This window comes from Protopterus annectens, chromosome 11.part0 (assembly GCF_019279795.1).
Source record: "Protopterus annectens isolate FY-2018-M chromosome 11.part0, PAN1.0, whole genome shotgun sequence".
In the NCBI taxonomy this organism is placed as follows: domain Eukaryota; kingdom Metazoa; phylum Chordata; order Ceratodontiformes; family Protopteridae; genus Protopterus; species Protopterus annectens.
In genome coordinates, this window is record NC_056745.1 from 1,091,400,379 (window position 1) to 1,091,424,482 (window position 24,104).

At 38.2% G+C, this 24,104-nt stretch overlaps 1 protein-coding gene across 1 annotated transcript; it reads right to left on the bottom strand.

Moving 5' to 3' along the window:
* Positions 1 to 226: 226 nt before the first annotated feature.
* LOC122815027 (putative uncharacterized protein DDB_G0283431) lies at positions 227 to 673 on the bottom strand. The gene has a single exon (XM_044087277.1). The coding sequence runs from the start codon at positions 671 to 673 to the stop codon at positions 227 to 229; it is 447 nt and encodes a 148-aa protein (XP_043943212.1).
* Between the last annotated feature and the right edge of the window lie 23,431 nt (positions 674 to 24,104).

Below are 24,104 nucleotides of genomic sequence, written 5' to 3' on the forward strand. Positions count from 1 at the left end.
GTATTGCTACCTAATAGCGAATTCAAATTTAGTTTTCTAACAAAAACTTTTAAATCAACCAGCGTTTTCCCTATGTCCATGTGTTGCCCTGGAACAAAGGACAAGTCCTTAGCAAAAAAGTCAACTATGTCCTGATGAATATCGATAAGAGTGTAGTTATAAACAATAAAGTCATTGTTAGAACTATTTAATATGCTAGGATCCAGACCAAAATTAGGGGTTTGGATCATCTCCTCCTTCCCCGTCTCTTGTTCCTCGTGTTGTTCGCTGTCTGGGCTCTGATACGGTTGGTAGCCCGGATATTGTTGGCCTGGTGAAAATCCCGGCTGTCCTGTTGATTTAAATCCCCCATGGGTTGATCTTGTGTTTGATTATTGTCCCGGGAAACATGTACTGGTGTATTCTCTTGATTGGAATTGCTAACACCAGCATTGTTGTTATTAAACCTCGGGCTCCTTCTGATGCCCTGTCTCTGCCCGGGAAAATTGTCCTGATTGTTACCATTGTTGTTATTAACTGCAAGATTAGTAGCGTTAATTTGCTCAACCTGGTTGGTAACATCTCCCTGGGGTATATGTAATTTACATGAAGGCCTTGGATAAGCGCATTTATTGGCATAATCTGTAAGGTCTCTATTTAATTTTTTCTTTTTAGTAAGTAACAATTTCTCCATACTTGCCTCAATACTGGAGAAAACCCGACAATAGTCATATTTATAATGAAGAAACTCGTTATTAGATGTTATAGACTTTTCCAAAATGTCCAATTCAAGTGACAGAGTAGTAATGTCCTTAGAGTAAAAGGCTATAAGAGCCTGCAAAACCTCTATACCTTGCCGGTCGAATAAACCCAACAGTTCTTGGTGGAAAGCAGAATTGTCCACCAACCCAGATGGAAAACGCCATTGTCGTAGTCCCTTTGGGACAATTTTGTTTCTTACACATTCATTAAGATATGCGACTTCCAGTTGTAACTTCTTACATTTATATACTATAACATTCAAGAACTGTTGGGTTTATTCGACCGGCAAGGTATAGTGTTTTTGCAGGCTCTTATAGCCTTTTACTCCAAGGACATTACTACTCTGTCACTTGAATTGGACATTTTGGAAAAGTCTATAACATCTAATAACGAGTTTCTTCATTATAAATATGACTATTGTCGGGTTTTCTCCAGTATTGAGGCAAGTATGGAGAAATTGTTACTTACTAAAAAGAAAAAATTAAATAGAGACCTTACAGATTATGCCAATAAATGCGCTTATCCAAGGCCTTCATGTAAATTACATATACCCCAGGGAGATGTTACCAACCAGGTTGAGCAAATTAACGCTACTAATCTTGCAGTTAATAACAACAATGGTAACAATCAGGACAATTTTCCCGGGCAGAGACAGGGCATCAGAAGGAGCCCGAGGTTTAATAACAACAATGCTGGTGTTAGCAATTCCAATCAAGAGAATACACCAGTACATGTTTCCCGGGACAATAATCAAACACAAGATCAACCCATGGGGGATTTAAATCAACAGGACGGCCGGGATTTTCACCAGGCCAACAATATCCGGGCTACCAACCGTATCAGCCCAGACAGCGAACAACACGAGGAACAAGAGACGGGGAAGGAGGAGATGATCCAAACCCCTAATTTTGGTCTGGATCCTAGCATATTAAATAGTTCTAACAATGACTTTATTGTTTATAACTACACTCTTATCGATATTCATCAGGACATAGTTGACTTTTTTGCTAAGGACTTGTCCTTTGTTCCAGGGCAACACATGGACATAGGGAAAACGCTGGGTGATTTAAAAGTTTTTGTTAGAAAACTAAATTTGAATTCGCTATTAGGTAGCAATACTCCAGTATTTAACACCTTAAGGGTTTCCAGCACATACAATCCACCCCTTCATCCAATTTTAGCAGTATTTGAGAAAATGTGTGAAATTGACCTTTGGGCAATAAAGAATCAAATTACATATGTTAACCAAAGGCATTCCAACAATATCACCATGTTGGAACGGGATTTTCTCAGGTTATTAAGGGATTGTAACATTCGGGTTATGAAACCCGACAAGGGTGGGGGGGTTGTATTGATGGATCATTTTAAATATGTTGAGTACATGATGGAACATTTGGATACACCAGTATATAAAGAAGTATCTTTAAATGAAATAAATGGCGCCTACAGAAAGATTAACAATACTTTATATGATCTTCTTTTAGAAGGTTTCATCAACCCCGACACATACAAGTATTTGCACATGCCAGCTCCAAGGATTTCAGCCTTTTTCGGTGCACCTAAGTTGCACAAACGACTGCAAGCACCACCATTTAGGCCCATTGTAGATGGGAGAGGTTCGGCCACCTATGCATGTGCTAAATTAGTTGACAGCATAATAAAACCTCTCTTAGAACAGGAAGCACACATTTGTAAGGATTCCTGGTCCTTTTTGAAAAATATTAGTGCAATAGAATACACCACAGACATGGTGTTTCTCACAATAGACATCAAAGACCTGTATACGGTTATACCACAAGTTACAGGTCTTAGTTGGGTGAGGGAATTCATGATTGCCAAAAAAGTAGAAGAAAACACCATCTGCTTATGTGAAACACTCTTGGAGTTAGTTTTAACAAATAATTTTTTCATTTTTGAGAATAGGTTTTACCTTCAAACCTCGGGTGTGGCTATGGGTTCCCCGTGTGGGGGCTCTTTTGCTAATGCTGTATTAGCATATTGGGAAGTAGAACTGCTCTTTAAAGAGGTTTTATTGAAACAACATGTTTCCTGGTACACCAGGTACCAGGATGACATTTTTTGCATTTGGAAGGGCGAGAAAGAGCTAATCCCTTCATTCATAGAAAGTATGACTAAAATGACTGATTTTTTACAATTCACTTTCAACGTAGCAGATAGTGAGATTAATTATCTCGACATACTTCTCAAAAAAGATACTAGCAATCAAAGGCTAAAAAGCAACATATACAGAAAACCTACGTATTATAATAGTTTGTTGCATTTTTCTAGTAACCACCCCTATCACCAGAAAAGATCGGTCATAAAGGGGCAGCTGGTTAGGGCAGCACGTATGGTAACAGAGGACCAAGATTTTCAAATTGAATGCAACAAACTAAAAAATATGTTTCTAGCAAGGAGTTATCCACTTCCCTTGATCAATAAAATCATATTAGAGGTATCTAACAAGCGAAAAGCAGGTCAGTTTACTCCGCTTCTGGGCATAAATACCACCAATGGGGAGATTTCCAATATGGGAAATTTAGTAATTCCTACAAGTTGCCCTAGCGAACATAGGTCTGAGGACATAAACTACAGTGTGTCTTTTTTACACACTTTCTCAATAGATTTTTACAAAATCAAGGAAATTGTCAACAAGAATTGGGATGTAATAAACCATGATAGCACCCTTTCCACATTATTAGGTGAAAAACCTAAATTGACATACAGGAGGGGATCAAATTTGAAAACTATTTTGGAGAGGCCATCAATAAAACTCACTTCACATCGTCCAAATGGTATGCACAAGTGTGGTGCTTGTGCACAGTGTAAGTTTCTTAAGGTGGGAACACAATTTACTATTAAGGACAAGGTATATAAAATCAATAATTATTACAACTGTGAGTCTAAATCAGTGGTATACGCTGCCCTGTGTAACCAATGTAAAGCTTTTTACATTGGCAAGACGGAGCGCAGAATAAAGACTAGAATTTATGAACATATGTACGCCGTTAGTAGAAAAGATGTGAATAATGCTATAGCCAAGCACATCATGGAGAACATAGGGCACACCTTTAGTTTTGTTATAGTCCAGCAAAGAACTCCAGACATAAGGGGTGGCCCCTGGCAAATAAGGCTAGAGATCGATGAACTTATGTGGCAGATTCGAACGAGGGCACACTTGTTACCAGGGATAAATGACAACTTGTCTATTAAATGTGTGCTCAAGTGGCTATCTTATAGCAGATAACGTAACTAAAAAATATGTATAAGTGAGGGTGCATCCATAATTTATATACATTATTATTTTACTTTTTGTGTATATTGCACTTATGCTAGTTTACTATCTTTGACAGGATAGTTAACTTGTTTCTTATACAAGTTTAATCAATTTTACAAGGATAATAATAATAAATTTTGATTATATAATTAGTTTGTTTTCAAATATGCTGGAGATGTGTTTTTGTTCGGGCTAGGACATTTGTTCAAAACAAAATACAAGCCACGAGCATTTTAGGTATTTCCCATTTCAAAATTGTTTTTTACATATTTTCCAATACATGGGATTTACTACTATCAAGTGGTGATGATTTTCTGGGTATTTCATTCTATTTAATATTATTTGTGGTTTTATTTATGTAGCAATGTTTAATACTTAATGTTTAATTGAATCAAGTGCATTTATGTTTTAAGGTAACTATAGTAACGTTTATGAGATGAATGCACTTTTTTCTGATTGGTTTTACCATTGTATTTTATACAATGATATCCAACATTCCGCTGTTTGTCTGAAGAAGGCTAAATATTGTTTTTGTAAAGCTCACATTTCACTTGGATCTAATAAATACCACCTTATTTTACGAAGTGGTCTCTTATTGTGTTCCAGCTCGTCCTGTTGTGGATATATAATTGATTCCACCCTACCTTCCCTTCACTGGTACTTCTGGTTGGACTTTTCATAGGGGTTTGCTTTTTGCCCGCAGAACCTGAGCCTTTCTCTTTTTGTTTTTGCTTCCACTTTTTATATAATTCCTCAGTAGCTATCCCATCTATTTCTGCAACTTCTACCCCCCACCTTAATAGATCCAGAAACATTTGTTTTCTTTTAACTTTTTCACCAGCTTTATCTTTTGATTTCTCTGCATTTGCCTTTCTAGCTCTTCTCTGTTCTTTTTCTTCCACTAGTTCTGCCATTTGATTTACAGTGGCTATTACATCCCATATCTGCTGACCTACACAGCCTGCCAGGGCAGCCATCAGCTGCCCTTTCCACCACTGTAGTGCATTTTTGATCAATTTACTCCTCATATTGCTGGTCATAATTTGTGCATCAGGTCCTTTTGGAAGCACTAATGCCCCATTCCTTAATTCCAATGAATAAATGGTAGCCAACATAGCCATTTCTCTTAACTGTTGTATTGCCTCTGTTATTGTTTTCCAAGGCTTATGTTCATCAGCTACTGCTGTAGCATCAGGCCAAGTAGCTCAGAAAGTCGAGGCTAACCACACCACCAGTGTATTCACCTGGGGATCATCATGGTTCACATTGTTTACTATTTGCTTTAAACGTGGGTGGAACACCAAACATGCACATTGGTGCATCTCTTCAGCATTTAGAGACACTGCTTCTCCCCCTGTGTCCCAAACCTGAAGAAACCATGCTAAAACAGTTTCCCCTGGCTTTTGCTTATAGATTTGGATTATATTCAATAATTCAGCTTGAGTATAACTCCGCACCTCAACCCATTGTTGTGGCACCGCCCCCCCAGTATACTGTCCCTTTTTCTCAATAACTGGGCGTGCTTCCACTGATGGGGAATTTACTATTTCAAAATCACTATCACCCTCATCAGTTGAGGGGAGATCACCTTCCCACTTCTCAGGATCAAACTCTGCCTTACACAGCAAAGCACGAACCCGGGGCGTTGAGGGCAGATGGTGTAGTTTTCTCCCATTTCGTTGTCTACACTGTTGAATTATTCGAGTAGCTAGAGTCACTGAATTAGATTTCCAGTGTTCAGCTTCCTCTCCTACTTTAACAAGTGCCATATCTGCCTTTTCTAAGGCATCTCTATCCATTCTGTGTGTATGAGCATGTTCTTTACATTGCTCTTCTAACCCTAAAACTTTTTCTTTTAGTTTCTCTACATCTCTGTCTAATTCCTGAATTGCCTCAAAGAACAGCCATCTGGCTGCTCCCACCCCTTCCTTCACCTTTTTCCCCTTATCATCCAATTTTAGCTCTGATAAAGCTCTAGCTAGACTATCTGGGTCTGCATTAGGTCTTTCTTGCAAAGGTTTTGGGGAAGGAGCGGTTGAAACTTGACTTAATACCTTAGCAAGAGGATCCCACTTCCCAAATAATGCTGGCAACATAGTATCAATGCCCAACTTATTTGGGATGCCTGACACAGCATCCTTCTTACCTATGCCTATATGTGTTAAAGGAAAAAACGTTGGTTGCTGTTGTGACATTTCCACTGTAAACCTCAGATTCTGCTTGCTGCGCCAAATGAACTAGTCCATTACTTTAACGTCTGAGGTTAATACAGGATTAGAAATGACACAAGACACCAAGGCTCAAACTTAACAATTTATTAAACAGAAACTTACTAAATAAACAGTAACATTAATACTGGATAAACAGAAAAACCTAATAGATCATGTACATACAAGCATATGCATAAACACAATCATCTTTGCCACTGATAGGGAGACTTCAATCCTATCCAGTGCAGCTATCTGTTCAGTCAAGGCAAGGCCGACACTGGCAAAATGTCTCTAAGCTCAGTTCAGGTCAGGTCAGGGTTGCCAGATTTCCAGCAACGCAGGTAGGGACAAAAAAAAAAAAAGGTCTCTCACGTCAAAGTGAAGACCAAAAAAAAAAAAAAAAAGGTTTTTAATTTTTTAATGCGGAACACAGTTCCGGATTAAAGAACTAAAGAACTGAGCTCACTCTGCCTGCAATAAACACGGAGCTTCTCGTGTTTAATGCATTGCAGTTCTGCATTAAACACGAGAAGCTCCGTGTTTAGCGATTTTTGATTGGCCCGTATACCAGCATATGGGCCAATCAAAAATCGCTAAACATGGAGCTTCTCGTGTTTAATGCGGAACACAAGAAGCTCCGTGTTTAGCAATTTTTGATTGGCCCGTATGCTAGGTATACGGGTCAATCAAAAAAAAAAAAAAAAAACCAAACAAAGTGGAGGCTGGCCGGGATTTAAACCGGCAGGGCGGGACTCGGGATCAGGCTACTGATCTCGGGACAGTCCCGCCCAAATAGGGACTTCTGGCAACCCTGGTTCAGGTTGGTGCTGTGATCAAATTCGGATGATGATTTCCATTTTAGCCTTTGAGCTTTTTATAGTCTTGAACAAACAACAGGGTCAACAGGTTCAACTAATGAGATATTGATCACAAGCTCATCATGAGTTGATGGAATATTGTAGAAAATATGACATTACAAGATCATCATGAGTTAATGGAATATTTTAGAAAATTACAGATCATTGAATAAGTTGTAAACAAGTCTCGTAATGTCTGGTCTTGTGCCTTACTTCCCTTTTTTCAAAGAACAGTTAGCTCTCAAACTTGTGATATAGTTCCTCCTTGAAATCCCCACATTCTCATAAACATCTTTTAAGCTGATAGACAACTTATAGGTTAACAAAGTTCAGTAATGCCAGTAATCAGTGAGCAAGGCCTGCTCTTAAGCATATTGTATTGTTACAATATTAGCAGCATATAGTGAGGTAGTGGCATGTCAGATCTAGCAATAATCAAGCTAGCAATAATTAAACATACACAGTGATATGTGGCTCGAGGCATAACAAAAACTGGTAGACTGTGTGGATCCGTCACAAAGGGCAACACCAAGGATCAAATGGTGGAAATTGAAAAATGGTAATTGTGAGGTGATGTTCAGGGAAGATTTAAGACAGGCACTGGGTGGCAGTGAAGTGTTACCGAATAGCTGGGTAACTACAGCAGAGCTAGTAAGAGAGATGACTAGAAAGGTGCTTGGTGTGACATCTGGAAAGAGGAAGGAGGACAAGGAGACCTGGTGGTGGAATGAAAAAGTACAGAAGAGTATACAGAGAAGGAGGATGGCGAAGAAGAAGTGGGATTGTCAGAGAGCTGAAGAAAGTAGACAAGAGTATAAGGAGATGAGGTGCATGGCAAAGAGAGAGGTGGCGAAGGCTAAGGATAAGGCATACGATGAGTTGTATAAAAGGTTGGGAACTAAGGAGGGAGAAAAGGACCTGTACTGATTGGCTAGACAGAGGGACCGAGCTAGTAAAGATGTGCAGCAGGTAAGAGTGATAAAGGATAATGAGGGAAACGTACTCACAAGTGAGGAGAGTGTGTAGAACAGATGGAAAGAGTACTTTGAGGGGCTGATGAATGAAGAGAATGAGAAGGAGAGAAGGTTGGATGATGTGCGGATAGTGAATCATGAAGTGCAGTGGATTAGCAAGGAGGAAGTAAGGATAGCTATGAAGAGGATGAAGAACGGAAAGGCTGCTGGTTGAGATAATATACCTGTGGAAGCATGGAGATGTTTAGGTGAAATGGCAGTGGAGTTTTTAACTAGATTGTTTAATGAAATCTTGGAAAGTGAGAGGATGCCTGAGGAATGGAGAAAAAGTGTTTTGGTACCAATTTCTAAGAATAAGGGTGATGTGCAGAGCTGTCGCAACTACAGAGGGATTAAATTGATCAGATACAGCATGAAGTTATGTGAAAGAGTAGTGGAAGCTAGGTTAAGAAGGGAGGTGATGATTAGTGATCAGCAGTATGGTTTCATGCCAGGAAATAGCACTACAGATGCGATGTTTGCTTTGAGAGTGTTGATGGAGAAGTACAGAGACTGTCAGAAAGAGTTGCATTGTGTCTTTGTGGATTTAGAGAAAGCATATGACAGGGTGCTTAGAGAAGAGTTGTGGTGTTGTATGAGGAAGTCGGGAGTGTCAGAGAAGTATGTAAGAGTGGTACAGGATATGTGCGAGGGTAGTGTGACAGCGGTGATGTCTGCAGTGGGAGTGATGGATGCACATAAGGTGGAGGTGGGATTACATCAAGGTTCAGTTCTGAGCCCTTTCTTATTTGTAATGGTGATGGACAGGTTGACAGACGAGATCAGACAGGAGTCCCCATGGACTATGATGTTTGCAGATGACATTGTGATCTGTAGTGAGAGTAGGGAACAGGTGGAGGAGACCCGGGATAGGTGGAGATATGCTCTAGAGAGAAGAGGAATGAAGGTCAACAGGACTAAGACAGAATATATGTGTGTGAATGAGAGGGAGGATAGAGGAATGGTGAGGATGCAGGGAGTAGAGGTGGTGAAGGTGGGTGAGTTTAAATACTTGGGATCAACAGTTCAGAGTAATGGTGAGTGTGGAAGAGAGGTGAAGAAGAGAGTACAGGCAGGATGGAGTGGGTGGAGAAGAGTGTCAGGAGTGATTTGTGACAAACGAGTACCAGTAAGAGTGAAAGGGAATGTCTACAAGAGGGTAGTGAGACCAGCTATGTTATATGGGTTGGAGACAGTGGCATTGACAAAAAGGCAGGAGTCAGAGCTTGATGTGGCAGAGTTGAAGATGTTAATATTTGCACTGGGTGTGACGAGGATGGACAGGATTAGGAATAAGTATATTAGAGGGTCAGCCCAGGTTGGAAGGTTTGGAGACAAAGCCAGAGAGGCAAGATTACGTTGGTTTGGACATGTGCTGAGGAGGGATGCAGAGTATATTGGGAAAAAGATGCTAAGGATGAAGCTGCCAGGTAACAGGAAAAGAGGAAGGCCTAAGATAAGGTTTATGGATGTGGTGAGAGGACATGCGGGTGGTTGGTGTGACAGAGCAAGATGCAGGGGACAGGAAGAAATGGAAACAGTTGATCTGCTGTGGCGACCCCTGACAGGAGCAGTCAAAAGAAGAAGAAGAAGAAGATTATATATGTTCCTCTAATGAATGGCTGATTAAGCTAAGATTTGTGTTTTCATTACAGGTTATGCTAATATTGTAATTCTGGTCTATTGTTCATTTCCCAGGCATCTAACAGAGGAGCTGTAGTGCCTTTATCTAGTCCCCTGTGAAGTTATTTTAGAAGACATGCCGGTCATGATGTGGACGCATCTGGGATCAGCAATTAACAGCATTATCCAACAGGTAGGCCAACCAACTCTCTTATTAATTCATCTGGGAGGCAACAATATCAGATTGGTCCTGAAATGTCTTTTATTTTTCATTACCTTATGAGATCTGGTTGTCACAGTATCAACAGCTTCTTAATACAGTTGTTACAAGTGTAGTCAGGCATAATTCCTTGACTAGGTTTGCATAGTACAGTATTGCCACCAACATTAGAAATCCCAAGAATATAAATCACAGAATGTGCCAGTCGACCTCTCTTCAGGATTTTTCTGTACTTGAACATTGGTGCTTTGCAGACTGGGATGCAGTTTGGTTTTCTGCAGATGGGGTACATCTTTGTGACATTGATTTTAACTTGTTCAGCTTACATCTATCGTCCTATATTCAGGAAGTTTTATGAGTGCAGAATTTTCATTGAATATTGAGTTAATATTTAAATTGTGATTAAGTAACAAACAGCTATAAAAATAGATGAGAAAGCATTAATTATAAAAAAGAAGATAATATTGTATTTGTAGGGGAAATAATATGAAGGCAACTGCAGCATGCTAGACAGTTCTCATAGTGTTTCAAGCATGCCAGCAGTTGTTTTTCATTGAAGGTCAAGACGCATAAATATGACAGGGGTACTGCCAGGAAAGGAGAGAACAGTCTGCAAGGGCAGCTTGGTGGGCCATCATAGAGTGGCCATCTCCTTCTCTTCTAACCCCCACTTTCTTTTCCAACTGGTCGGTATGTTTTTGGGCTTAGTGAGCAGCCCACAACACTGTGATACTTTAATGGTCATAAGTACCAAGGAGGCATGGGGAATATGACTTTGAGGTTGGACAAGTTGACTGGTGAGGTGGTCTGACATGCCTACCAGTTTAGAGAGGTCCTAGAGCTAAGCTTAAAGATGTTTTTCCAGTCTCACAAATAAATGTCCTTCTGTTTGTTGTTGGTTTTCTCTTAAATCAATGTACTTAGGGTGAAAATAAACTGCATACATTTGCAGGATTTGTTTGGTGTTACTACTGGGGTAGCGGTCTTGGAGATAAAGACATTTCACCATACAGATAGTTTTATCACAGAGGCTACATGTTATGAAAGGGGTGTGTCATCTCATATTGTTGCAGGTATTTAACCCAATCCTGAGAAGAGTGTGTCATCAGACCAATAGAACAGCTGAGAGCTGACATCCCCCCAAGCAGTTGAATGACAGTCATGGAGTGTCAGCCTTCCTTTTCATTCCTTCCCAATTTCTTGGCATCTAGTCAGTATGTTTTTGGAATTAACCAGACTTCTACAACACAGCAGTCATTTGAAAGTCATGAGTATTGAGGAGACACTGAGGATTTGCCTCTCAGCTCTGGGAATGGACAGGTTGATGGTGGTGTGGTCTGGCAAGCCACCTTGCTTAGAAATGTCCTGGAGTTGTGATTTCATTAAATTTAATGGTGTCATGAATAAAGCTTTTCCTACTTGCAAAATTGCTGTTTTTTACAGAACAAATGTATTTAAAGTAAACTGGTTGCACTGGCAATATTTGTCTGATGTTGTTCATGGAAGAGTGGTCTTGGTGGGCAAAACACCATTGACTTTGGAAAATTGTTTTGATAATTATTAGCTGCAATGAACTTGCACATGATAATTTATTAGGTTGTTTGCAAGGGGTAGCATGAATGTTTTCATTAAACTTTATGCAAAAAATGAGAACATACCTTTAGTAACCCTCTTAATCTTTGCTACATGTGCCCTTTCAATGTGTATTATAATGCTTACTTTAGATAAAATGGAATATAGGTGAGAATGTAATGGCATCTGAAGAGCTTATGAATTTACAGTTCCATGACAAATTTATAATTCTAGGCAGTCTTCATAAGGTAACATTCCACTACAGTTTTCCCAATGGTTCAGAACAATGATATACAAATTTATGCAAAATAATAAAAAATGAGGACATTTTAAATGAAGCAATCCATTTTTCTGTATGAATTTTTTCTCAGGTTCAACTCTGACATGGCCACCAGTTTTCTTTTATGTTCAACTAGACAATCCTGCTTAGCTTTTGCATGTATTATAAAACATTTATTCAACAAAGTTGTCTTTCAAAGACAAGTTACTTTCTTCTGCCAGTCTTAGCAACTGACATGCATCAAGTTTTAGGCAATCAACCGGATTCTTAGATCTCAAACTACTCCAAACAGTGTCCATTGCCTTCAAAACCACATGCAGTTCCTCAGCAGCTACTTCCCAACAGAAAATTAGCATTGTAACATTGTATCTCCTTATTTGAAGAGTACCTTCCCATCTGTTGACATCAGCCTCAAGCCTAGAAAATATATAGTCAGTCATTTGACTGTCCATGAATCTATTGAACCATTTGTCATAGACTGCATCGTTTCTGAGCAGAGCAAAGACCTACATAAGTTACTCCTCTCGATCACTGGGACCTATTGTTTGGCATGGTCTTCTCTCCCCTTGGAGGGTTGCGACTTTTCCCTGCTCTTGCCACTGTTGCTGGCCAGCAGACTGTTCTACTTCAGTGCTTCTACTGGATCTGTGAAATGGTTTTGCTATATTAAGAAGCTCTTAATGTAGTTGGGTATAACATCTTAAACCACAGTCATTCTGTACTGCATAGTTTAAAGACTGTGGTAAAAAATGCTCTTCTTTTAAGGTATTCCTCCAGAAAAATCCTGGCTAATGAGTACAGTGGCTTTTACACACACACACACACACACACACACACACACACACACACACACACACACACACACACACACACATAAACATCAGTGCCACCAGCACTTTTGCATGTGAAGAAAAGGATTTAAACCACATAATGATGGGTCTTGGTACACATGCCCCTCCAGATAATACTTGCCACAAAGTGTGGTGAGCCCTTTCAAATTCAATATCCTCCTCTCTTTGTCAGTCCATCTTGCCAGAATAGCCTTCTCAAATTACAGGTAGTTTCCCACCTAACAGTTTGGGGACCCTATTACTTGGTAGGTTTTCACAGTGGGTGTGATATTTGTAATCCAGCAATTCAATTTTCTTAGTTTAGTCTTGCCTCTGATGCTACCATTCATGAGTTCATGTCAGTGTTTGTAACTGTATGGCATCAGAGTACTCATTTAGTGCACAATCTACTTGATCTTTTTCTTTTATATATCACTGTTGTGTTTGTCTCATCCCCTTTATTTCTATAAAGAGATTTCATGGGGAGAGCTCAGATTATTCTCCTGAAGTCTGAGAGGTCAGTTTTTCTGTCAGTTTGGCAGTCTTTCTATTTTTATGTTATGAGACAACCCGAAAGCTCTGGACATATTCAGTTTATTTTTTTTCATTCTTTTGGACAGAAAGTATTCTTCTGTTATGTGTACCATCAAAAGGAGATCCCAAACTCCTGGCTCTCATGTATCAAGATGCACTCAAAACAGCATGATTGATGCTAGATGACAAAGCTGCTAGAATACATTCAGAGATGGATTGATTCCTCTTGTTTTGTTTTGGAGACTGGGGACTTCAGCCAAATATACTAACCCTCATACAATTCTCAGTCATTTGAGTCTGAGACCATAATCCTCACCCAACTCAAAGTAATTTTTTTTCCCCTTGTAAGGACTGCAATAGCAGATACATTTGCCTTTCAGAAGAATGTATTTTTATTTTTTACTGATATAAAACCAAATGTCCATTAAATGTTAGATAGTTGTGCAGATTATTGAGATACAGGATATGTAGTCATATTACAGGTTTATTCAGTTAAATTCAAAGAATGGGTGGTGCCCACACAGCAACTTGAAGTTCAGTATAAACACTAACCAATTGTTATGTTACTAGATATCATTATAGACCAGAATTTAAAGTTTATGACCATGTTGACTTTGTCATATGCAATACACATAAAAAGTTAGGTTGTTTGTATAAAATTAAACCTTATTTTAACTGAGCAATCATGTCACACAGCAGTGAAATCTTTATTTCTTCCTACCCTCCGGTGTAAACTGGAAATAATTTAAAATAAAGTAGTCAGTGTTGTAGCATATCTAAACAATAGACCACATCATTGCCTGACCTTGAATAAATTAAAATGGTTAAACTTACAAAACTATCAAATGTTCACAGATCTTAAAAATTATTCACAGTGTAATTCACAAACCAAATACCCTGCTATCCAGGGACTTTCCCAACTAAAAAAAATCCATCTCCAAACCCTACAGTCTCAACAAGCACATATCTTTTGCAAAAATAAATAACCTAACCATGTAGGAGATTCTTTATATTTAGCCCATGCATCTGAATTCTGAAATTATGTTCCTTTAGAAATTAGAATAGAACTAATATTCAAACATGTATATTGAATCTCAATTAATAAATAATAACAAATACCTATGCATATAGTATTGAATTGTCCATGGAAACCACAATAGTGGACCATACTTTGAACACATATATGTATTACACTTTAAGCAAATTTTTACTGGATGTAAAACACCCTAAGTTGTAAATCTCTCTTCTGCATTTAGCCCACATTACAGTAAATGACATTTTCATATTCTCTAACCCATGTAACATCTTGTGAATTCTCCCACTATTTTATCTTGCCTTGGTGGTAAGCAAACCCATCCTCTTCTACTAAATGTTTGATAGTAAAACACCCTGTTCTAACATTTCACCATTTTCTCTTCTAACTGGATTCTATCATTAAACTAACAACTCTGCTTTAGTCACTGCCAAGAGCTTGGCTGCCTAGAAGTATTATTTGGATATTATACCAAATGTAAATACACAAATATTATTATAATTTTTCTCAAATCTACTCAAATATTTCTAGGTCATCATACCATTTACAATTCATATATTTCTTATAACTATCCACCACTACATTGTTTTCCTCCCCACCAATGTTTATACAAGAAATCATTCTGTTATATCTTCACCTACCTTTGTCTTTGTTGCATTTCATTTTATTCACTAGTGTAGCTTGGCTCTCTGGGCTTCTGCTGAAAAGGATTTACTTTAAGCTCATTCAGCCTAGCCCAATCAACAAATGAAACAACCAAACAGAGAAACAAATAAATAAAAATATATGTATTGAATAGAGGAAATGAGATATAAGTGATTTCCTTGAGTCCCTATTCATTAATGAGATAGTTCTGCAAAAGTGCAGAAACAAAGCTACTGAAAACGAAATTCCATAATTACCTTTGAGGGTTCACCAACTTGGGAAAAAAAGGCCATTTTAAAGATAATACTGCACTGATAAATGTGACTTAAAAAACAGTTACCAAAGGAACAATTTCAGCAAAAATAATAAAAATGAAGAGACGGTTATTTTCAAATCTGCAGTGACATCTATTTGGTATTTCTGCATTCTCAACCTTATGCTTACAACCCTGGTACATTGAGACTGAATTTAAACTTATGAGTATATTATCCTGTTAGCAAAAGGAAGACAGCACCATAATAATGTGGTACATATGGGAAATAACAAGACTATAAAACTGCAATTTCCATGCATTCACCAGTTGCTGTAAGAAAAACAATTTCAAGACATGCATCTGACCATGACAGCCCTGGCAGATTGATTGTCACAGATCTGAATTCTGAAAAAACATCTCTGAGAAAAGCAATTGTGAGTGCAATTCTTTGTTCTTACATGAGAAACACGACTCTAAGTGAGCACAGAAGATTTATGTTGGAGAATGAATGCAATTAGGGTTGTAGGTTATGATAAAATGAAAATAGGTCAGTTTCAGTGTGATATAGATAGTCCTGAATAATACCCAAACTTGTGTGGCAAAATAATCATACAGAAAAGCTATACTGTCATCATAAGGTGATATGTTTTCTTTCATAAGATTGCCATTCAGAGCTCTGATTTTTTACAGTACTTCAGTCATCCACTTCCCTTTTATTTTCAAAGACTGCCCTCTTCTTTTCGAGCCTGAAAGATGTCAGCTCTCTGCTTCATTTTCTACATACCATGCTGGATATTAACTTTTATAGCAGATCATTTCAGACCTCATTAATCTGTGCAATAAAAAAATCTCTTAACTTTGGACATTGGTCAATATGGCTTTGTAAAAGGAAGGTCCTGCCTCTTTAACTTTAATAATTTCTTTGAAAAGGTAATTGAATCTATGGTAGCATTTATACATTAGTTACATCATATCTGGACCTGTGAAAGGCCTTTGACACTATTGCCATGCAGGTATTATTGACCTGTAAATCTGAATATAAATCCTTATATTGTATAATGTATATCTAATTGGTTGTCTACCAGAATCCATGTGATTAAAGTTACGGGTGCTACTTGTAAAAGCAAAAAGGTACCAGTGGAGGACCACAGGGTATAGTATTGTGCCATCCCCTATATAACATCTATATCTCACACGTTCAGGCCAACACTCCTGGCCTATGGTCATCAAAGTTTGGAGATGACTGTAATTAGGTGTTGTTATTCAATCTTCCACTGGCATGCAGTTGCTCCAGCATGGGTTAAACCATGTTAACAGCTGGTGAAAGGACAATGATGTTAAATTAAATGCTCAAAAAATGTAATATAGCTCATCTCAGTAAAAAAAAAAAAACATTTTCCCATACTATGCAGGTTGCACACTTCACCAATGAGACATTGTCATAAGAGATTAAGCACCCTAGTTGATAATTCTACATCATTTGACCACCATACCTCCACAGTAGGTCAGAAAACCTTCTTTTTGGCTCATCTAATTTCCAAAGGCATTGCCACTAGATCCAAAGAAGTCTTAGTTTCCCTTTACTTGTATCTCATCAGACCCGTTATTGAATATAAACACATTTTCACATGTATTTCTCTAAATATATCACAAAACTTGAAAGACCTCAATAATTCATAGCTAAAAATATCAGTGGTTTCAAAAATCGTAGTTGTCAGGACAGACTTCCAGCCCTTCATCTGTAGTCAGTCTCTTATATACTCCTGCATGGATATCTGTGTCTAGCCTTTCTAGCCATGAAAGAATCAACCCTCTTGGACCTCCCTTTCCATCACAAAACAAATGGTACCTCAAATACCAGTTTAAAGGAGATAAACCTTCATCAACACATACATAAGACAGACTGGCATAATTGCATCATATCCCAACACACCTCTCACCTCTGGAACAAACTTCCATTACATGTCAGGCAGAGAAGTATCTTTGCCACCTTCAAGTTAAACCTAGATAATTGAATGGATGGTGTCAAATGTTCCCCCTTCTATTTTGTCTTGCCCACCTTGAGGCTGGATGGAACTTTTAAATAGGGGCTTTTGGTTAGGCTTGTAAAGATCTGTAGGCTGATTGCCTATCATTTGCCTATAAACCTGTCCTTGCCACCTTCAGATTAAACCTAGATAATTGAATGGAAAGTCTCAAATTCTTCCCCACTCTATCTTGTCTTGTTCACTTTGAAGCTGGAGGGAACCTTTAAATAGGGGCTTTTGGTTAGGCTTGAAATGGTCTGCAGACTGATTGCCTATTATTTATCTATAAGCCTTTCTCTGTATAATTTATGTACTGTTTGTTGACCAGGATAGTTCCAATAGGTCAATGTCATATTTTCTGGGGAGGCATGAGACAGTGTTCATACTAATTAGGGGAAATTTGGCCAGAGCACCATGGAACTCTCCTACTCTTTTTTAGATGAGTGTTATGACATCGATTAAGTCCACATGATCTACCACCATGTCAGGCAGATGGGACCTCAGTTTAATCTCTTTTCCAAAAGACAACACATTCAAGGGTACAGCATCCCCATTTATGTTGTACTGCAGTGTCAGTCTTGAAAAAATCGATTCATCTACCTTGTGTGGAAAGAGAACCCACAATCTTCTGATTGTCAAGAAACAAAGGTGACTTTACTACCTGTTGAGCCACTGACACTGCTTAATCACCATAAATCATATTTTTTCATAACACTGCCTTAGCAATGTTATTTAAACATGGAATATATATTGCCTTAGGCATGTTCACAACTGAAACATATTACATGATGTATGATATACCAAAATCATAACTTTCTCCTGTGTTTCATATTGAAAAACAGTTCCCATCTTTACAAACTGACACAACCAAAATACACACATGTATTCATGCACATATGCATGTATGTGTTTACACACACACACACACACACACACACACACACACACACACACACACACACACACACACACACACACACACAGTGTCTGCATTTTTACATGGGTAGTTAGCACCTTCACCTTCCATGAGACCAGTGAACACACATCATCTTTTTTTCATAGTAACTCATAGTTCACAAATGGAAATGGATAGAGAAAGAGAGAGAGACAGAGATAGAGACAAAAATGTTCCATGCACTCACTGTCTGCCAGATATACATTCACAAAAAGAGAATCTGAATTCATCATGATTGGTGCAATGCAGCATATTTTTTTAATTCTTTTATTTATTAGTCAGGGAAGTGAACTGTTATTTCACAGATCAATTTGAGCATCAGCTTGGCCTATAAGGGCAGATATAAATCTTCTGTATGTGGGCAGTTTAGCTAACCAACTGCAAGAACATGCTGTGATGAACCATATGACTACCCCTATATGGATAAAGAAGTGGAACATTCCCATCAGTGAGACTCATAAAATCCTCTTCCTGGTAAATTCCTTTTTTACACACACTGTCCTCCTCTAGCTTCTGTTATGCAGCTCAGGTTTTAACCTGTTTCCAGCAGTGTCTCAGTTCAGGGTTGCCTGTCTTCTTGATTAATTTACTAGATATTTCTATGCTGAATGCTTTGATGAACTAGTACATTCACAGTCATAATTCAGCATTAGGTTCCTGCTGCACTGAGTACTGTTGTTGAAATATCCTTACCAGTGTAAGTCCATATAACCTTAGGTACTCTGATCCGACAAACCCAAGGTATTGAATACATCTTTACTTTAGAAAAATTTAAACTTTCATTGCCCTGCACAGGTCAAACCAACTTTTCTATACTTTTCCATCATACTGTGCACTCACTACTGTAAAGTAGAAGCGCATCTCTTAAATTTAATATTGATAAGCTTCATACCATTTCCCATGATTTATTACAGTGATTCATAGACAGTCTCATTGTTGCTTACCTTAGCTTCTTTTGCTTTGTGGGATCAGTCTCTGCTAGCTACATTGCTTTAGCCTCATCCAGTTTATACATCTGTCTTTCCCCTGGGAACAGAAACAACTTACATCTTCATGATGACCCACATTACTTCTGCTATAGTCAGCAAAAAAGAAAATAGCAGAAATCTTTGTTCAGTCTTTCTGCCTTTCATTAATTCATAATTTGCAAAATTCGTAAAAAGATGGCTAGTAGCAAAAAGAAGTAAAGTTATACCAAAGTTCCTGGGACATTATTTTATTTTTTTATTTATTGCTTGTTAACTAGGTAAGTGAAATTGGTCCAAGAATTCTTTAGCTATGACCTGGACAGTTAGGCATAGTTAAAAATGATGCAGTGCATAAACTGTACAATAGTAGTAACAATACAAACAAAAGATACAACATAGGCAAAAAAATGACAATGTGGTATTGTATACAAATCATAATTAGAAGTAAGATAAAATTCAGCAGTTGTTTCATTGATTCTTTAGCGATCATTAATGACATTATTATATTCTTAAGAACATTATATTGCACAGTTCTGTAATATACTTATTAATCTGATTTCCTTATCCTGTATGTCAGAAAACGTGTGTCTGTGGATACTCTGTGCTACAATTACTGAATGGAAAATATTAATTATTACTTCTCACTGCTATTTTTCTTGTGTATGCATTCTGAATTCTGGGATAAGCTCTGGCTTCACCATAGTAGCAGTCAGTACTAATAAATCAACATTTTTCTCCATGAATCAATTAACGTAATGCTGGCATTATCATTCAAACCACTTGCTACATTACAGAGCTTGATGCTGACATGTTTATTGCATTTGAGATATATATATTTTCCAAAACAGAGTTTACAGATCTGAGTTCTATAAATTATGGATAATTAAAAGAACATGATGACAGTATTAAGTTGTAGAAAACAATGTTTTCTGCTTATTGGTAATCAGTTTATTTCTTAGGTCATAAAATGTTTTACAATTTGAGATAATTTATGTATGTCAGTTTTTATATTTTCCATTGCTTTAGTTTTGATCTGCCAAGTTGTGTGCATTCGAATATAAAATGTAGTAACAGGTCCACCTGCAAACAAAGGCTCACATTTTACAGTTCTTGTGTGTTCTTTTCAAAATCTGCATGTCTCATTACAGATGTTGACTTTAAGCCTCTGAAGAAAAGGGCTTTTTCCATTACAGTTGAGAAAAAATTAATCTTTTACATCTATTTTCTGTACATAAAATGTGGGGCTAGTTTTCTAAGAAACTTTTAAATAGATGCACTACATATGTTTGGAGGTAGGAAATGCCAGCAATTAATTAAAAGTTTTTTACTTATAAAACTTGAGATTAGTTGCACTATACTAGCTGTATAATCTAGTAAATCTAACAAATAAATGCAACTGTAGTCATGACAATATTTTTCTGATTTATAGTTGTTTGTATATTTCATCACCATACACAAATCTGAAATTTACTTCAAATCTTTTTCCAAAATGTAATGGTCCCAAAAATGAATCATGTGGCCTATTGGTAATCATGTTACTTTCTGTACTGCTGGCCAACATTAATCAGTCTGCTGTTTTCTATCACTAAGGTAATTTTCCCTACTTCTGAGCTAATTATCTCAGTCTTCAAATGCCTGCTGTGTACTCTAAACACATCACCTTACCAGACACTGTTCCTCTATCATTCCTTTATTTTCTAATCTATTTGGCCTGGTGAGTGCCACAATGGTAGCAGCCTTAATAAAATGGATCAGATTTCCACATCACCAACAACAATCCCCAGGTATTCCCAAAGAAGATGAGAAATGCATTCATTTTCAGCATGCCCAGTGTCTGTTTAGGACTTCTTCCAAATGGGCTATTCCTGGTACACCTCCCGCGGTAGGCATCCAAGGGGCATCCTGATTTGGTCCCAGGCAACTAAACTGATTCCTCTCAACCCAGTGGATTAAAGCATCTATGCCAACATCCTTCTGGATCATAAAACGTTGTACTATGCCACGGAATGTGTGCTCAGCAAGCCTGCAAATGAAGCACATCTTCAAAGTTTCTTTCTGCAGTCTCATCCTTTGGTGACTACCTTCTGCTCATGCTCATACATGAGGAGTGAGGTATACATCGACCAAGTAAATGAACAGCTTTTTTATTATTAAGATCTTGCTTCAGGTGTAACTCCTGCACAGCTGCCACAATTGCATCCATAACTTTTCAATGTCCAGGTCCTATCTACTTTTACACTCTACTTCTTACAATTGTAAATGTCCTCCATTTGTTAAAGCTATTTCTGTACTGCCCACAGAAAAATACATTCTTTTTTGAGAGAAATCATAGGCTGTGATTTGGAGCTGCTGATTTTTATCCCAGTTGCTTCACACTCAGCAGTGAACTGTCGTAGTGCAGGTTGACAATTCTGTTTTTATAGAGTAATAATTTCATTAAGAAGTTTATGTCTTATTGGACTTCCAGAATATTCATGGCAGCTGTCACAAATTGAAATATACGTGCAGACATGTATTCAGTCCCTCTGAAAAGTATGAAGTGACTGATCTGATTTATGGTCAGGAAATGTTTCCTCCAAATGCAATTGAGTTATAAATTTCCCTCATGTGCTACTGTTGTTAAGGTCAATTGTTTTATATGCATATTAACCCTCTCCTCAGTATACTATGAATGGAAGGTCTTGAAGAAGAGGAGCTCTTTCATCATGCGGAAAATAATTAATAAATCCCATCTTGGAAAGCAATATGATATCAGGAAGGGGAGCAACTTTAGATATCAGTCTAAGTAAGCCATGTTGGCAAACCGTTCTTTCTTTTTAAGGAGGAACCTTTGAATCTTCTCCAACAGAACCAAATATCTAGCAAGCAACTGCTGAAGGAGACATTATACTCAATGATTATTAGCAACTGAGTGAGACTTACAATGAAATAATGACCTCTACATGGTAGTCAGTAATTCTCTTGAGTATTATAAGGATCGCAATAAATGTCTTTCTTACCACCTATTGATCAAAGTTGAGACCATTGTCTTTGATCAGGCCAAGCTTCCTGACATTGGAATATATTAAGTGGTTTTCCTGCAGTATAGTAAGTGATCCCCTTTTGTAAAAGATACTACTCAGCATTCATTAACACTGATGACCAACTGACCATCACATTACCTATGATTTTTTCAGTCATCTCTGTAAATATCTTTTCACAAGTGTTTGCCCATCTCCAGAGGTAAATTTTCACTGATTAACGTACTTACCAGCCTGAGGTTGCTAGCTTGGGATCACAGCAGATAAAATCATTGTCATTTATCGGTATGATGAGAAGAGACTCTTCTATATTACCCCAGGGCTCTTTTGCTATGTCCTAAAATTTCTGATGGGGGTATGGAGCACAAGCAGGCCTGCCTTTCCCTTTACTTACATATGTGTGACTACACCTCTTCTGATTCTCTCCAGAGAGTGATACAGCTATGGCAATCTCTATTTCTTGACCCAAGAGAGGCAAGCCAGCCAACAACTGCTCAAGCCTACCCCAAGGCCAACCCTCTGCTTTTCCAGGACTGTGATTGTCTCGGGATTACTATTGGTACAGGAGGATGTTAACATGCCAAGGCATTACTTTTGTACCATGTATAGGTGGTACAGTGGATACTACTGTCAGCTCACAGTGAAAGAATCTCAAGTTTGGTTCTCAACTGGGGTACCTTCTTTGCCGAGTTTGCATGTGTGTGTGTGTGCCTGGCAATCTATTTCCATTTATCCCATTTGCCTAGTAAACTCCATGGATAGTGGTGGTCATATATGGGGCTACTATATAAGTTGATTGCATCATGTGTGAATGTATTGTAAAAGGTTGTTTCTAGTATTTCTAGGAGGGACATTATGTCTAAATGAGAAATGATAGTGTTATGCAGCTTGCAGTTATCAGGTAACTTATTATGCAAAAGGTTATTATCATCGACACATGCAAATGAGTAGAAAATGATAAGTGAAATAGGCATGGAAGTGAGTTCTGCATCACATAACAACCCCATCCCTCCCTTGCATCTGTATGGAAGTGAGTTCTGCATCACATGACAATCCCATCCCTCCCCTGCGTCTGTATGGAAGTGAGTTCTGCATCACATGATAACCCCATCCCTCCCTGTGTCCTTATGGAAGTGAGTTCTGCATCACATGACAACCCTGTCCCTCCCCTGCATCTGTATAGAAGTGATTTCTGCATCACATGACAACCCCATCCCTCCGGTGCTTCCATATGGAAGTGAGTTCTGCATCACAGGACAACCCCATCCCTCCGCTGCATCCATATGGAAGTGAATTCTGCATCACATGACAACCCCATCCCTCCGCTGCATCCATATGGAAATGAGTTCTGCATCACATGACAACCTCATCCCTCCCCTGCATCTGTATGGAAACTTCTGTTTACCTTCTCAGACAAAGCAGCTGCCTACTTTCCTCAAAGGAAGGTCTATTCCATCAGTCAGCCTTATCACCTGTTTACTCTGCATCTGCAAAATGGAGCCTTTTAGTCTCACAGCCAGTCAAGTGATTCAAGTGACCATTAATTACTACTTCTAGTGTTTCAGTGGTTATCTGTACAAGTGGACGAGGTGAAATTCCCCGAGCATTTGCCTGAAGTACAAGATGCTGAGGAACATAATGACGATTGTTGTTTTTTTTCCACTGGAAATCCCTGCTGGTATAATTCTCAAGTGTGTGCACCAGCACTGATTCCTTTCTTTTGGGAAAGTACTCCCTTCTTAAGTGCTGTAATCATGAAATTGGTATATATAATTTTTGGGAGTGTGGGAGGCTTTTCTTCCACACTGTGGGTACAAGAGGGCTTGCACCCATAAAAAAACACTTATGCTTTACTTTTTCCTCCTTTCTTCGTTTCGAGCATTTGTTTCTTGGATTTCTGATGCTCAGGGTTTTGTTGTTTATTTCCAGTGGCATGTCCAGAAGGGACATGTGCACACGTATGTATGCACTTCAGCATGTATGTACTGCAGTTGTGGTAACCTCATTGTGTTCCTATATATATATACACAGTGTTACAACTATTTA